General features: G+C 34.6%; 1 protein-coding gene across 2 annotated transcripts in view; it reads right to left on the reverse strand.

Annotated features, from left to right (window-relative positions):
• Positions 1 to 2379: 2379 nt before the first annotated feature.
• LOC106079142 (GTPase IMAP family member 7-like) overlaps positions 2380 to 16967 on the reverse strand; it is a 44439-nt gene continuing 29851 nt past the window's right edge. Inside the window, exons 1-2 of one of the 2 annotated variants that reach the window (XM_013240283.2) lie at positions 12078 to 12210; positions 2380 to 4027 (exon numbers count right to left, since the gene is read on the reverse strand). In XM_013240283.2, coding sequence (XP_013095737.2) covers positions 3114 to 4027; positions 12078 to 12087 — 924 coding nt within the window. In that variant the 5' untranslated portion in view covers positions 12088 to 12210 and the 3' untranslated portion in view covers positions 2380 to 3113. Of the gene's footprint in view, positions 4028 to 12077; positions 12211 to 16967 lie in introns of those variants that run through there. The other variant, XM_056041056.1, reaches the window with a different exon arrangement.

Raw genomic sequence — 16967 nt, forward strand, 5'->3', positions numbered from 1 at the left:
GGCAGAAATTATTTCTTGAAAAAGAATGTCGAACACATAGATTAAGCGAATTGTATACACATCTAATTAAATAGCTGTTCTGTTGGTTCTTAATAATTTCCTGTACTCTTCCTGGACTCTCCATGGTCTCAGACATTGAAACTGCATTTTCATACCCATTGAATTTCGCATATAAATTCAAACTCTTCCTTTTCTAGACATTTAAAGCTATTTAATAGTTGATCTCATCAGCTTCTTTTGGTCTCCCTTAAAATCGTAAAAATTTTGAATCTGATCAGTTTGTGCTATGTCAGGTGTGCTATATCAGGTGTGCTATCAAACAAAATACAAAGGTGCCTACAGTCATTCTGACTCTAGTGTCTTTTACGTCGTTTGCTAAAATATTTATAAACTTTATAACATTACAGATGTACTTTCAGCTATGAGTTTGAATTACATAACATTTCCATATTCTAAAGGAAATTCTTCATTCAATAAAGACTTGTTGTTGATATAGTCACTGGATGTCAAATGTCCTGCTTTCATAGAAACAGTCCGTGTAATATATCCTTCCATTGTTTTTCTTCTTTACACCAATCATAGCACCGACTTTCTTCTCAATTGTATTTGTAGCTGGATGCCCTTGTTTTCAAATTTTCCAATCCAGATAAAATCTTCATACATCTTTTAATATTTCAATCTCGGACTTAATTTCAACCACACATTAAATTAAGTCACAAATTTCTTTTCCTTTTTGCTAATTCGCAAATCATGTGAAATGGGCACACGCCAAAAAGAAAAATCCTCTAAAATACTCAAGTATCTTATTCGAATGACACATTGTAATATTTCCTTTATCTTGGCTACAGCTTATTTTACAGAAAAAAATGAAATTGCATGAATATCTTCAGAAATCTAAATGGCCACTTATTTACTTTCCAATTCCAAAAAATATCGTCATTACAAGTGAGATTTTAATAATATGTATGTCATCATTCGTTCAAGACTATTGGTTGGTATGATATTACGGTGTACTGTCTACAAATTAAAAGAAAATGCAATTAAAACACTATTTTAAAAATCAAAGCAGTGTTCGTAACTTCGTATACATAGTTTACATACACACAGCTGGTATGCATCTGAAAGTGAGGTTTTACGTTTTTCTTGTGATATTAAGTATTTTGAACACTTTGATTGAATTTCATTAAAAAAAAACATTGACAGTCAAAATGACAAAAATGTTTATAGATCTATTTATTAATAGTGAATAACATGTTCCAATATTTAGCCACTGTCGTTTTTTTTTTTTTTTAATTGTCAGTTTTTCACATAGTGCATTTTTTTTACTTGGGTGTCACCCCCCAACCGGGTGTCGCACCTATTGAATTAGTTGTTTATTAATATGTTCATATTCTTAAAGCGCCGCTTTCATCAACTCTTAATGACGTAATTCGCGCTATTTAGTTTTTGTGCAGTAGGGGATCTCCCCTTGTCGCTTCGTCATAATTTTTTATGACGTATATTGTCTTAGCTCGTCTGATGCATTCACACCATGTTGATAGATTGAAGCAGTCTATATTTTGTTCAGCTATTGAATTTCTCCTTGGATCTGGTATTGGATAGCCTTATCGTTGTCCTTGGTAGATATTCTAAAAGGATTATTTTGACCCCGGCTTAGGGTGAGTTTTATTTTCTCATTGTATAGTTAACTCTATTTGGTTTCGATCGTATTTGTATTTCTTATAATTAGACTGGAAGATTAGAAGAATCTGTTATTTATCTTTTTATAGGGTCTCAGTCAGTCTCAGTGTCAAGTTTCAGTCTCAGTGTCAAGTTTCAGTCTCCGTTCTAGGTTACTTGACTGAGTTTTTCATCTCAAGTTGTCTGAGGTTCGAGTCTGAGGTTACAGATTCCAGACTGCGAGTGCTATATCCAGACCTGGTGGTGCTTTGTGAAGTTGTGAGTTTTGGATGCTACTATAAACTTTTACTTATGGATCGTCGGTGAACAGTATCTTGGCTGGAATATAGATCTCTACATGTATTGCCAGTTGTTGTCTTGAAAGATTGTCACTGTGAGGACACTATTACTGAACCTTATAAGTTGAGGTGAATTATTCTTGTTTATTTTAAAATACTTAAGTATTTACTAGAATCTTACTATAAGTATTGATTTTGTATACCATATTATATGTACTCATATTTCTTTATCATTATTGTTGATCATATATCATTTTTCATTGAAGAAATATCATTAGATGAAATTCATATTTTAAGTTAAATCATCATACACTTCGTTTATTATTTTATGTACAACTGGGTGTGTACGATGTGGCTGTCGGGCTCAACTTGGGCCTAAAATATTACAAAGTTTTAACGTAATTTTAATATAAAACACACATTTGTAATTCAATTACTTTAATATCTAGATACATTGATAATAATCAATAATTACATTCATCTTAAGACCTGACAGTCGGGAGAAATTGGTTCGCAAGCCGACTGCCGTAAAAACGTGGTAGACTCTTGTTGAAGATTTTCTTTAATAAAGAGCCTTTTGAATTGATTTGCTGCTAACGTAGAAAATGTATAGATCTAAATTAGTACAGTAGATATTCCTAGGCATATTTGGGTAACTATTTAGAGATTTATTTCTTTTTAATTTGCTAGTTTTTGCGGATACCGGTATTTCATTTTTTTTTTTCAATTTGGGTTTTTATTTTCTAGTTTTTGCAAATATTCAATTCTTTTCCATTCGGGTGTCACACCCTAATGGGTGTCACCCGCACCCCCCGCATTCCGCTAGTGACGCTACTGTATATATATATATATATATATATATATAAATACATATAAATACATTGTAAATTGTTTTGAATTTAACCAATGCAATAATAAAGTCAATGTTTTCAGTGTTGAATACTTTGTCAAGCAATCAAAAATAAATAAATAAATAGAAATGTATTAACTTAAGACTTTCTTTGAAGTTGACTAATAGATCTATGTTAAACATTGAAAAGAATTTAAAATGTTACAAATGCTCTTAAGATGAAATGTAAATTATAGTCAATTTCAAGTTGAAAACACATCCACCACTAAACCCAAATTTCTTATTAAAACCCATACGACTAGATTCTATAAAATAACGCACCATGGGTCGCGTCTTGATTGAATCTCCAGATCTAAACTGTCCATGTAGGTCCGAAGTTTTCCCGTGCCGTTGTCTTTTTCAACAATTCTATCTTTTAAAATGGCGATTTTCTGCAGTACGGCTTCTCTGTCACGTCTGCTTTTTACTCGCAAACGTTCCTCTTTGATTTCATTGATTTTGCGATTATAATCTGTTTCCAGTGACGGAAGCTCATACTGAAGAACTAAATTCTTTCGAACATTCTCGAAGGAATTAAATTCCTTCAAAGTGTAGCTTGGCGCCACACGTGCACGTCTTAAGATAACTTGTTGAAGTTCGTCTCTTGTGTTTCTCTTCATTGTTCTTCGTTCATCATTGTTGTCTCTGTTGCACACCGCTACAACATTTTCACCGCATTTAGCCTTTAGCTCAGTAAAACTTCCTCTCTGGCTGGAGAGCCACTCATCAAATGTACCTTCCAGCGTGTCCAGATTTGTCAGCACAAGTACACATCTGTTCCAGAAATTTTTATTTCCAAATATACTTTCTAGAACTTCATACGTTTTCCTGTCTTCCGCTGTGAAAGTGGAACTAATGTTGTAGATCAAAAGAAACACTATACCACCGTGGTTACGCTCGTGGCAAATTCTCATTACTTTAGACATATCGTCAACCGCAGTCTTTATGTCTTCCACAACACTCCTGTCTGAGTTCATTAAGCCAGGAGGATCATAAACATTCCATTTCAAGCCATTTATCGTATTACTTTCATAGTGTATGATTTTGGTGATTGATGTCATGCTGATTGCATGAACTACTTCAAACCTGTCGAAACCAAGCAATGTGTTTCCGGTGGCACTTTTACCATAGCCTGTTTTACCCAAAAGTATTGCCGTAATCTCCTTTATTGGAGGTGAAACTGAAAGAAAGGAAAAAAAAATATTTGCACAAATTGAATTTAGGGCTACATATGACTTTTAGCGGCCCCGAAAGAAGAAAGGCCGCGATTAGTTTTGTGTTGTCTGTCTGTCCGTCCGTTCGTCCCGTTTAGATTGTAAATAGAAAAGATATTGAAAATCTGACATCATGATATTTTAGACCTTTCAAAGTTCTGATGCATCGGCTACTTTTTTCTTTTCTAAAGCAAAAAGTTTAATTTTTAAAATCAACTATACAAGCAGTTGTCTTTTTTTAAATACTATTTTTACAACTATTTACTATTAATACCAATTAATATAAACTGTTTTAGATCTTTTGTGAATACATTTTTTTTTTAAATTGTATTACTAATTTAAATAATTTTTGTCATACTAACTACCTAAATTTACAAAATAAAATTTTTAGTTTTATTTTTAAAGAGAAACATTCTATTTAAAAAAATATAATTTAAAACAAAAATTGATATGTAGTGTTTCATGTGAACTGTAGTGCCCACGACGGCCGGTACAATGTATAACTAAACGGATTTTTTTAATTTTAAGATAAGAATTGAGGCTTTGGATGAGAGATCAGCGATTTAGAAAACAATTAGATCCTTACATAATCATTCAATAAGATCAGTTAGGCCAGGTTTACATTTACCTTCACCTTCACCTGTGACCTATACCTTAGTTTGTTGGACCATTGGGGCACCACGCAAAATCTAGCTACCGTCTTTATCCATTCCTCTCTATCCTTTGCCTTTGATAGAATTTCATTTAATGACAGGCCGTCCATTCTTTGATGTTGTCTTCCCATCGCTTTCTCTGTCTTCCTCTTCATCTTCATCCTGGTACTGTTCCCTGAAGAAAGGTCTTTGCGAGCCGTGAGGGCTCGTTTTTTGACAGTGGTTAGCAGGTCAGCGTAGGATCCAATTGCTGTATTAATCCTGTTTCTAATCTCTTCATTTGTATTGAGGTCTTTGTAAGTGAATTCTAGGATTTAACTGTATCTTCATAACTATCAGCTCATCGAATACTATGAATATTAACACTGTAATAATAATAATATAAACAAATCTTGGTATCAAGTAGTAAGTCGAACTAACAATACAGCAACACGTCTGTTGTTTTTTTTTTGTTTTCAAGGAGATCGGGTTGTAGTTGTTGATAGTTTGTAGTTCATAGTTTCTAGCATTCTTTCTAAAAATATTGAAACCTGCCTTTTTACCTGCCTGGGTGGACCACATCGGGGGTCGAGTTTGAGTTTGTGTTTCCACACAAACTGTCTTAGAAACATTTTTAAAAAAATTAACCCCTTTATTGAAAGTAACTAATTGAACAAGAAAAATACTTAAAAATACTTAAAAAAACAACAACAAAGCTTATACAAAGTGCAATTGTATCAATTAGTTTGGATCAGTCATGTCATTAAATTTGTAATAGATGTAGACAAACAAAAATAAGTCTCTGCGATTGAAACTATTTTTACAAATTGTTTTTGTTTAGCGCTATTTCATGCTTTTAGTTTGCTTATTGCGCTGTGGTCCAATCACTTTTCTGTACCATTTTGAAAGGTGGAGATACGGGTGGAAAAAAGAATGGGGTATCTGGGGAAATTCTTCATGAAAGCTTTTAAAAAGTTGTTTTTTTTTTTAAGTTATGCGACTTCAAATCGAACCAGATGGCTTTAACGTACTCATCAATATATATAACTCTCTTCTTCCCTCAACAGTTCAAACGAGAAGAAGTAAGGAAAGATCACTCTCTTATTTCTGCGGATAGTCCACGAGAAAACAAGAGGGAGGGGATAAGACGTAGTCACAAAATAGTAGGGCCGGACCGTTGTAACCAAGAAATATCACTCATTTTTTTTATATTTCTACCTCACGTTAAAAAAAAAGGGGAGGGGAAGTAATCTAGTCTGTAGTAACTATTGAGGCGACAGAGCACGCTCAAGAGTTTGGACACCATGGAAAGATCACTCTTTTATTTTTGCAACTCGGACGGAGGGAGTTATCCTAGGTAATTTAAGAAGCTAAAAAAAAAGAGGGGCGGGAGGGGGGAGTAGTATTCATCCGTCAATAAATAGCAGAACCGGACTTAACCATTGTAGAGCCCTATGCGAAACGATTTGGCGGGGCCAAGTTTGGGTAGGGATACGGATACTAAGTGAAAATTAAGAGTTTGTATTAGAAAATAAATTCGTCTTTGCATTCTATTCATTCTTTACTACGTACAGAATTACTTTACGAGCCTTGCGTGTAGCGAAGTCATACAGTACATCATACAAATTCTATTTCCTACATAGATCAAGCTCAATAGCAAGAATTACCAAATGTTTCAATCTATCTACGATAATTGTTGATTTAAAGTAATTCTTTATTAGCTTGAGGCGCGAGAAGCTTCTTTCACTAGATTCCACAATTGCGGGTATTGCATAATGCCGTTTTTTAATCCATATTTTCCATATTGAATGACACACCAAAATGACAATTTTCATCTATATATTTCATGACATTTGTATGAGTTTTCAAAAGATTTTAATAATTTCCGGATATTTCCAGGACTTTTTCGTGTATTTTGCAATTTCAGGAGATTTCCAGGACCTCCTGTTAAATCGACAGGAGGCCGCGGGAAATCTGTTATAAGTTATACAATGGTTTCATTTCATAATTTATACACCTAAAATTAGCGCGGATCCTATAAAAGTGCGGGGCCCACTGCGGTCGCATAGGTTCAGTGGCCTAAGATCGGCCCTGCAAAATAGCGGCGTATGCTACGCCGCCGGTTGACTAGTCTCAATATAATATAATAAGGCTTGTCTTTTAGACTGAAGATTATGGAGTGCAATATTTTCCGTGACAACCCAGCCCCAGCTGTGACCTACATAATTTGGCACACCCAGCGCGATGGCATAACCATCGTCTGCAAGTGTTCGATTTAGATTTTCTACCTCTGTCTTCGGAAGCGGCCTTTTATTTTTGTGTGTCTCAGATGTGTATCCCGCGGTCTCCAGCTGTCTCATTCTGAAGCCGCATGCAAACAGGTGCTCTCTTCTATGTTAGTGAAGGCAAAGTGGCGCCTGAGCTGGTCTTTAAATCGTTTCTGTGGGGTATCTCTGTAGATTTGTTACGTCGACCACCTTTAAAAAAAAAAAGACTACTTTTGGCATACGTCCGTCCCCTATACGTTATACTTGCCTTGACCAACGTAACTGTCTGACCATAAGAATTCCATTTATACTGTCTATACCGAAGTTCGCAAGGACATCGCTGTTTGTAGTGCGGTCTTGCCACCGTATGTCCATGATGGTGAAAGCGTTCAGGTAGTCTTAGTTGCCTTCTGTATAATACCCATGTCTTAGATGAAATATAGAAGGGTTGAGAGAACCACTGCTTGGTAGACATTGATTTTTGTAGGCAGGCGGAGCGATTTATTCCACTCAACTCTCTCCTGGAGGCGTCCAAAAGCAATACTGGCCCTGGCCAGACGGTTATTAACTTCCCTTGAAGCGATGCGTCATTTGATACTATGCTCCCTTAATATGTAAAATGGTCTGTCTATTTACAGTAGGTTTTATAAAGCGCTGTTTATAAAACTATCAATAAACTTCACGACAGAAGAAAACAAGGTTACAAAGACAGTTTGTGTGGAAACACTAACTCAAAATCGGCCCAACCAGGTAGGCAAAAAGGCAGGTTTCAATATTTTCATTAAGAATATCAGAATGAGATTCTATCAAAGGCAAAAGACAGAGAAGGACTTAATCATCTTTTTTTTTTGAAGTAACGTCTGTATTATATAAGATAAGATAAAATTGGAGAAAGGAGGTTGGCAGATCTTGCCCCAACGGTTCAGCAGACCAAGGGATAGGTGAAAGTGAGGATATGAGTAAGTGAGGACCTGGCCTAACTGATGTCATATAATGATTATCTAGTTGATCTTATTGTTTTGTAAAGGGTCAATGTCTTATTCAAAGCCTCAAGAAAAAAAAAGCTAACCATTTCCGTAAAACATTTTCCTTTAGTTATGTGTTCCATAATGACATTGTATCCTTGCAGTTCACGCGATAATATGAAAAACTACTTATTAATTGCTGATTATCTTCCATTTATATGAATATTAAATAGATTTTTTATCTTTAAGTGAACATTTTGTTTTGTAAATGTAGTAGTTAGTGCGACAAAACTTACTGAACTTAGTAATACAATGGTAAACAAAAATATTTTTTTTTGACAAAAATCTAAAACCATTTTTATAAATGTGTTAAAAATATGGTAAATAGTCGTCTCCTTTACTAAATACTATAAATAGTGAAAAGTTGTAGAAATGTTGTTTTTTTTTTAAACTGGTTGCATACTAAATTTCAAAATTTAACTTTTTGGCTTTCAGAAAATACAAAAAGTAACCTTTGCATCAGAATTTTGAATGGTGAATGGTCTCTTCTAGTTTACGAGATCTAAACGGGACGGACGGACTAATAGCGTCTATTCCGTTTTCGGGGTCGCTAAAAAAGTAAAGTAGCTATAATGCATAAAACATTGAGACATAATTTACAAATAAAAAAAATCTAATAAAAACAAACTCAGAAAGACACAAATATAGGGGCACATTTCCTATGCTAGGTAAAAATTTGTTCAAGTGCTCCTTTCTTCCCTAGTGCAATTATAGGATGGAGATGACTGCCTAATTCAGTCAGGAAAACCATCGACTTAGACTAGATTGACAAATGAAATGCATAGGACGTAATTATCTTCTTTTTTGAAGTAACGTCTGTAATATCTATGATAAGATAACATAATATAGGCTCAAGGTGCTGATATAACATTACAAACATAAACGCCAGAGCTAAAATGACAAACTAATCTAAAGATGTTTTGAACAAATAGGTCTTAATGTTCTTCTTGAATGTTGTCTGTCTGAGTGAGTTCCAAACTTTATTTAAGATGATTGTGTGGATCTATCACGTTTTGGTATGTGGGTATGCGTGTATTAGGGTGCATATATTGGTGTGTATTTACCTTTATTCTTGGTTAGTTATCTTTTGTTTGCTGATATGCTAATCCTTGTAACATTTTCTGTCTCTGATGGTATCAATAGTTATGTAGTATATCTTTGCTTTTAATTTATAATTTTATTATTATTATTATTATTATAATTTTGTAAAGTAGGAGTTTGACCCATTGGAGGTGTTACATAGCAAAGAAGGTTGGAGAGGCTCGTGGAGCTTTATTTGTACTGCCCGCAAACCTAACTTTAGAGGGAAAAAAGTGGCACCACTAGAAGCGTCGAGTCCATGGAGCGCAGGGCGCTCTGAGAGACATATGGAGTACAAGACCATTTCTTTATTGTAGATGCAATGATGACAAAGTGTTTCCACCTTGTAGTCGATTCTCGCTTTCACTGGAAAATAGAGTATGATCAAGAGAACAGTTGCTGAGTGTCGTCTTTTGTTTTAGAGGACTATTCATGCAGTTTGGCGATTTTGTCATCGGGTATACCCGCTAGCAGAGCACAGTCAATGAGGGAGAGTATAAAGGGCAAAGGTAGCTTTTCGCCTTCGTCTAATATGGTCGGATCTGGTCTAATCTGCACAGCCGCAAATAACAACCGTTGCAGAGATGGTGTTGAATCAAAGAAAACTCCAATATTGCGAAGGAAAGAAACCTCTGGCAGTTCGAGATAAGAAAGGAATCTTGGCTCTCGAGCTTTGGGATGCTCTTTCGAGTGTCAATCTTAATTGTTTCTCGCTTGAGATCTGTTCATCTTGAGCTCACCTTGCAACGGTACCACTGATTTTCGCTTCCGCATGCGACACATATGAGGGTACTGAGGAATCGTATTAACTGTGAGTCGCCGGCCAAGAAGTGATATGACAATCCGGTTGCTGTAGGACACCGCTGAATGGGTATGTATTCATGGTACATTGAGGTAACGAAGCGCTTATTGAAACAATCAAAACATTTAAAAAAAAAACCAAGGTTACAAAGAAAGTTTGTGTGGAAACAATAGATGGTTCGCCGTGAGCCTGGCCTAACTGATGTCATATAATGATTATTTAATTGATCTAATTGTTTGGTAAAGGGTCCGTCACTTATTCAAAGCCTCAAGGGAAAAAAACATTTCCGTATAATTTTTCTCTTAATAATAATAAATGTTAGATAACAAAAATAATTGAATGTATAAATTTACTAAACTTTTTAATAATCTAATCATAGACAATTAAATCTTGACTAGAAAACATTGCGCAACATTTTCTCGCACTTTTGTGAATTAAAACTTAAATAAATGCAGAAATACTCGAAGACGCGTAAAATAGAAATAGTTTCTCGTTCTCTAGACAAATTATTTTTTTTTTTACTTTGTCCAACATGTTAGTAATTCGTTTTTCAGCGATATGTTAAATTTCTAAGAAAATAGAGACGTTTTTTTCGGGGGGGGGGGGGGGGGATCAACGTCCAGATTCCAAGTTCCACGAATTTGATTCTTGTGTCTGTTAGATACTTTTTCAACGTTCCCCTAGATTGGCTGTGTGAGATATAACGTGGACACATTTTAGAGATCTTTTTTTTTTTTAATTTAATACATATTTTGGTTTATGTTTTCAAACATTTAAATTATCTTCATCCTGTAATCGATACATTACATTTACTTCTGTTTACCAAAGGCACTTTCACTAGATAAAAAATTATGTGTTACTCTTTTCCAGTGATGCCCAAAGTACGGCCCGCGAGCCAGATCCGGTCCCGCGGTGTGAGTCCATCCGGCCCGCCGAAATGTCGACACAAAAAAATATAAAAATTTATCTTTGCTTACGTTAGGGGCTTAGGCCCTCAATTTTTCTCCTGATGATAAGTTCCATGACATTTAACATTTGTGCGTTTATGAAAGAGATATCTGAGTGTAGAATGTACGTTTTCTACCAGGAAAAGTGACACGGTTCTTTACTTTTTTTGTGGAACATGATAATAAGCCAACATATTTGTTTTATAAAGAAATACTGGCTGTTTCAAACAAAACAACAACATATAAACGACATTATGCAACAAATATTACGGCATTCTTGGTTTAAGCCGCGAATAAAAGATTGTTAAACCAAGCCTAGAAATAGGAGGATTGATGGACATATTTACCAAAAAAAAACAGGAAAATAACTCATGTAAAGCTAGCTACAATGTTGCTCATATTTAAATTACAGAAATGAAGTCCCAATGTTGCTGATATTAAAGTACAGAAATGAAGCCCAATGTTGCTGATATTTAAGTACAGAAATGAAGCCATCTTCTGACGCGGTGAAAAAAGATAAATTTCAAATATCCCATTTATTAATGAAGCACATGATCTACGGGTTTAGGGTCAATATCGTTTTTGTAGGCCTACCTTTTGTTCATGTGGCCCGCGACACGAGTGTCGGAAATAAAAATGGCCCGCAGGTCGAATTAGGTTGGGCATCACTGCTCTATTCAGTGATGAAAGGTTAAGATGCATTAAAGAAATTCTAGCAATTGTAAACCGAATAAGGACAACAGAATTTGTATTATGATACGAAACTACATACCTATTTCTAGAATAGAGACTTTTATTAAGCGAAATGAAGCAATTCAGTTTTAACATTCCCTACAACTAGTCAATCATTACATTGATTTACATTTATTAGACTTGTTTTAGTTAGTCGCAATAGGCAGGGGCGGACTGGGTGTTAAAATCTGCTCGAGCATTTCTATACAATTCAGACACACATAGTATATCATTTGATGGACCTCCTATTCTAGGCCTAGTCATCAATATCATTATGTTAAGTTTGATAATGTATCGATAACTGTACACATTCATACAGTAACCTTTTATAAGAGAATATCATGCGACCTTTGACAATATAATACGAAGTGGCATTTATGCGGCCCTTTCGGTGGTACTACAGCTCCATTTTGGTACCGGCCCACCGGGCATTTACTTGAAGCCAATAAAGCCAGTCTGCCGCTATTATCTTAGCATTATTTACATGAACTAAATGACATTTAAAAAGATAAAGACCTTTGTAAGACTTACCCGAACTCATTCTTCTACTTCTTTTACCTCGACTAATTAGTTTGGCTAGAAATAGCTGCACATGTGACCAGTACTTTTCTCCAGGAAAATATATATACGTGGGTTACATTTTCTTGGAAAAAGTTTTAATTGCAGAGGTCGCCAATTTTTATCAGTCTGAGGCTTGGGCGTAACCAGAACTTTTTTTTTCTGGGGTGGGTGAATTTTTCCTCTACGCACACACATATACAAACATATATATATATATATATATATATATATATATATATATATATATATATATATATATATATATATATATATACAGAGAGAAAGAGAGAGAGAGAGAGAGAGATTGTAAAGAATCTCACTATTCAGGCTCTTTACAAACTGGACCACACGACACCACCAACTCAAAGAACTTGACAACTCAGGTCTACAAAAAAAACGTAAAAGTTTAATATCCAATCAATCACAGCCAATATTGTACAAGTTGCAACACGTACACTGACTTTGCAATGTTCTGCCGTGGATATCTGAGCAGCCGTATCAACTCTGTACTGTTGTAGCAAGAACTCTACTGGCTTCGCTGTACCTTGTTGAACTCTGTCGTAACGTATTGAATCGTAGATCGGGAAGTTGTGACTGACACTGATACCTTAACTCTTTAGATAGGGTCCCTAATGATCCCTCATGGTCTTTTAGAACCGGGCAGAACATCGCCTTCTGGGTGGTCACCCGACTATATTTGACGTGACCGAATCAGCAATATTAAAAGTTAATTTAGTGATCTCAGGGTTTTTTTTTTGATCATTTTCATGGATGAATGCTTTCTGGCATCAGTATCCGAGAGGCAAATTTTCTTAGCTCTATAAATGTTAACATGGCAATGATCGTCAAAATTATCCATTCATATGCATTAGCTATTGAGGACAGTTCATCAAGTTCCTCTTTCAGTTCCGCGTGTAAGAAATCTTCAGAATATTTATTTCAGTCACTGAAACTTTGATTTATAAATGCAATCTGTCACGTGTTTATTATGTTTGGTTGACTTAATGATCTTGATGAAATAAACTTGTGACATCTGAGGATTCGGAGGTGTCGTAATTATAGTTCAAACACTTTAATAAATAATAAAGTAATAAAGCGCTGATATACTTTTACTAGAGTTTAATTCTTTTAAACTCAAGCTTGAAACAATAAATGTATGTACAGTTCATATATAAAGTAGATACAGGATACAATAATAATGATCAATAAAAAATAAGCACTTATTTACTTTCAAACTAGCGACTTCTAGATCTAACTTTCTAACTCTCTCTCTCTCTCTCTCGTCACAAGCTACTACTCCTCTTTTTTATATCTTTCCTTAGAATGCTTTAGAACCATGACACCTCAATACCCTTGACCCTTTTACATTTAATTTTATTTGTCTGTTGCTTTTAATTTAGCAATGTTAATTATATTTCCCTGCTGTAGCCTTGAACTACGTTTTAATCAGCGTCTCTCTGGCATCTAAGTGTGATAATGTGTGACCTACATTGAGTTAGGTAACCTGTCCTCGTTTTGAGAACGATGAGGTATCAACAAGGACGTGACACAAGCATTTAGTCTTCCTCAGCAAAATCATTCAATCGACTCTCCAATGTATTGTCTAGAACTGACTTGATCTTCAAGACATTGTTCTTTTAAACATATAACATTTTTAAAATGAAAGATACAGTTTTAACTTCATTTTCAGTCAGTAATACCATTTAAAAAGCTAGAAATCTATGTACTCTTGCTCTATGCTATGCAGTTTCAGATTTACGTTATTGAGATGTCTAGTTATCATCAACTAAAAATGTCTAATTAAAAATCAAACAGGGGGGCTCTTGACCAGTGGCGTAGCAATTTACCCGTGGGCACGGGTTCAAAACTATGTTTTTGGATCTATCCTCACCATCAAACTAATTTAGTGAGTGTCCAAACAAATCGAGTAGTTCGTATATTGACCAAAGGATATTTAAGTGCGAGTAGTTTTAAATCGGCTTTTACAAAAGTGCAAAGTGTCATTCCCATGGGATCATATGGGCCCTATTGGGTACGCCCCATGGGCCTAAAACGCAATGAAACTCCCCACATGTTATTTCGTCACTGGTGTGGGCCCGTGTTTATTGAACCCCTTAGCGCCATGGATGCTACGCCACTGCCCTTTACACATCTTAAGCATGCTAAATCAGAAGTTTAGTTCAGGTAGATCTACATCCTTATTCTAGTTCCATTGAAATGAAAAGAATATGCTAATAGCTCTGTTGGTAACTTTGTTGGGACAATGAGCAGACGTTGCGAAGTAAGAGCTAGTTATCTGTACTTTTTTCCATTACAAAACAATGCAAAAAGATTATCTAAAATTGCTCTTCTGACATATTATACATATACGGTAGTTCTCCTGCCAAAAAGTCTTAAAAAAGGTCTGAGTTATTGTGATAACACAAACTCTCTTTGTAATCTGGTTTAATATTGCATTCTATTTTTTTTATTCCTGAATTTAGTCACTTCAAGAATGTAAATCAAACCTTAAAAGGTAAAATGTAAAGAAAGAACATATGTCATTTTTAGTCTTAGAGCTGAAAATGAGACAAAGACAAAGAGAGAGAGAGAGAGAGAGATGAACCAAAAGTTCTCTACAGTGGAGGCAAAGAGAATGCAAGGTGAAAACAATAACCCTAGTGTATCACGACACATGTTTGTTACATCCATTTATAACTTTGGAACATTATTTTATAATTGTTTGTCTGATTTCTAGTTCACTTTCATGAGTAAGTAGGAGACACATCTACCATTTCATGAGTAAGTTGGAGACACATCTACCATTTCATGAGTAAGTAGGAGACACATCTACCATTTCATGAGTAAGTAGGAGACACATCTACCATTTTATGAGTAAGTTAGAGACACATCTACCATTTCATGAGTAAGTAGGAGACACATCTACCATTTCATGAGTAAGTAGGAGACACATCTACCATTTCATGAGTAAGTTGGAGACACATCTACCATTTTATGAGTAAGTTAGAGACACATCTACCATTTCATGAGTAAGTTAGAGACACATCTACCATTTTATGAGTAAGTTGGAGACACATCTACCATTTCATGAGTAAGTTGGAGACACATCTACCATTTCATGAGTAAGTAGGAGACACATCTACCATTTCATGAGTAAGTAGGAGACACATCTACCATTTCATGAGTAAGTTGGAGACACATCTACCATTTCATGAGTAAGTTAAAGTCACAAACTCAAAATCGTCCCCCGAAGCGGCCATCCAGGCAGGTAAAATGGCAGGTTTCAATAATTTCAGAAAGAATATCAGAATGAAATTCTGTCAAAGGCAAATGACAGAGAAGAATGGAGAAAGATGTTTGAAAGATCTTGTGTGGTGCCCCAAGGAATCAGCAGACAAAGAGATAGGTGAAAGGGTAGTTTGATATGAACATGGCCTAACTGATGTCTTTTAATGATTATCTAATTGTTTTGTAAAGGGTCAATCTCTTATTCAAAGCCTCAAGAGAAAAAAATTTCCGTTGTAAAAAAACATCTTTTAGTTAAGTATTACAGTGCCTTCTGTTGTGGCTATTGCTAATTACGCGATAATATTAATAAACTACTTATTAATAGTTATTTTTAAATTATGTTCTACTTATATGCATACTAAATAGATTATTTTCTTTAAAAAAAAACTGTAAACATTTGTTTTTGTAAATGAAGTAGTTAGTATGACAGAATTTACTTAACTTAGCAATACATTTGTAAAAAAAATAAAAATTTGCCAAAATCTAAAACCGTTTGCATAATTGTGTAAAAAATTTGGTAAATGTATATCTCCCTTATTGAATAGCCTCCAGTGTTTGTTACTATAAATAGTGAATAGTTGTAAAAATGGTGAATTGTTATGAAAAAAAAACTGACTGCTTGCATAATTGATTAAATAAATTTGATTTTTCGCTTTCACAAAAGAATAAATAAACCAGTATAACAGAACTGTATTCTAGAAAAATGGAATGTAAAAAGAAGATCATTTTGAATTCGATGAATTTTATAAATATTTGAGATTAAATATTTCAGCTAGCAGCTAGTTAAAGAAACATGAAAGTTACAGCTAGCAGCTGTTTCCATATTTTTTTTCCATTATATTTTTTTTAGACTGTATCCAAAGTTTGCAAGGAACAACAATGCATATAAAACAATAACACTAGATATTACTTGGGTTAAAGTATGGGAAAAGGTTGTAGACGCATTTTGTTTCCTGTTGGTAGTGATGATGTGGCATAGACATAAACTATTTATGTCTATGTGTTGTGGTAACCCAATAAAAACATTATTAACTTTAAATTTTATCAATACAATTATTTTTAGCGGCCCCCGTAAGGGGAAAAAGCCGCTATTAGGTTTGTGCAAAATGTCCGTCTGTCCGTCTGTCCGTCTGTCCGTCTGTCCGTCTGTCACACTCAGATCTCGAAAACTAGAAGAGATATGAAAAATATTATTTCATCATTAAATCCGGCTTGAAAAGTTTAGGTGCAACGGCTACTTTTGGTTTTCTAAAAGCAAACCGTTTAATTTATAAAATTAATTATGCAAGCGATTTTTTCATAAAAATACACCAATTCTAAAACAATTACGTAAATGTAAGGGAGGCAATGTTACAATATGCTAACAAAGATGGACAATTTTGTGTATTTTCAGTATCACTAAGTCAAATATATTTTTAAAATGTACAGGAAATGTTTACAACAAATACAAATAATAGTTAAAGACGTTTTTTCTGGTCAACTAGCTGCTAAAATAAAAAGAAAACATTTCTGTTTGTTTATAAAGGCTAATAATGCACTTTGTATGTAAATATCACGCACATTTTTTAAATG

This window comes from Biomphalaria glabrata, chromosome 9 (genome assembly GCF_947242115.1).
Source record: "Biomphalaria glabrata chromosome 9, xgBioGlab47.1, whole genome shotgun sequence".
Taxonomy (NCBI): domain Eukaryota; kingdom Metazoa; phylum Mollusca; class Gastropoda; family Planorbidae; genus Biomphalaria; species Biomphalaria glabrata.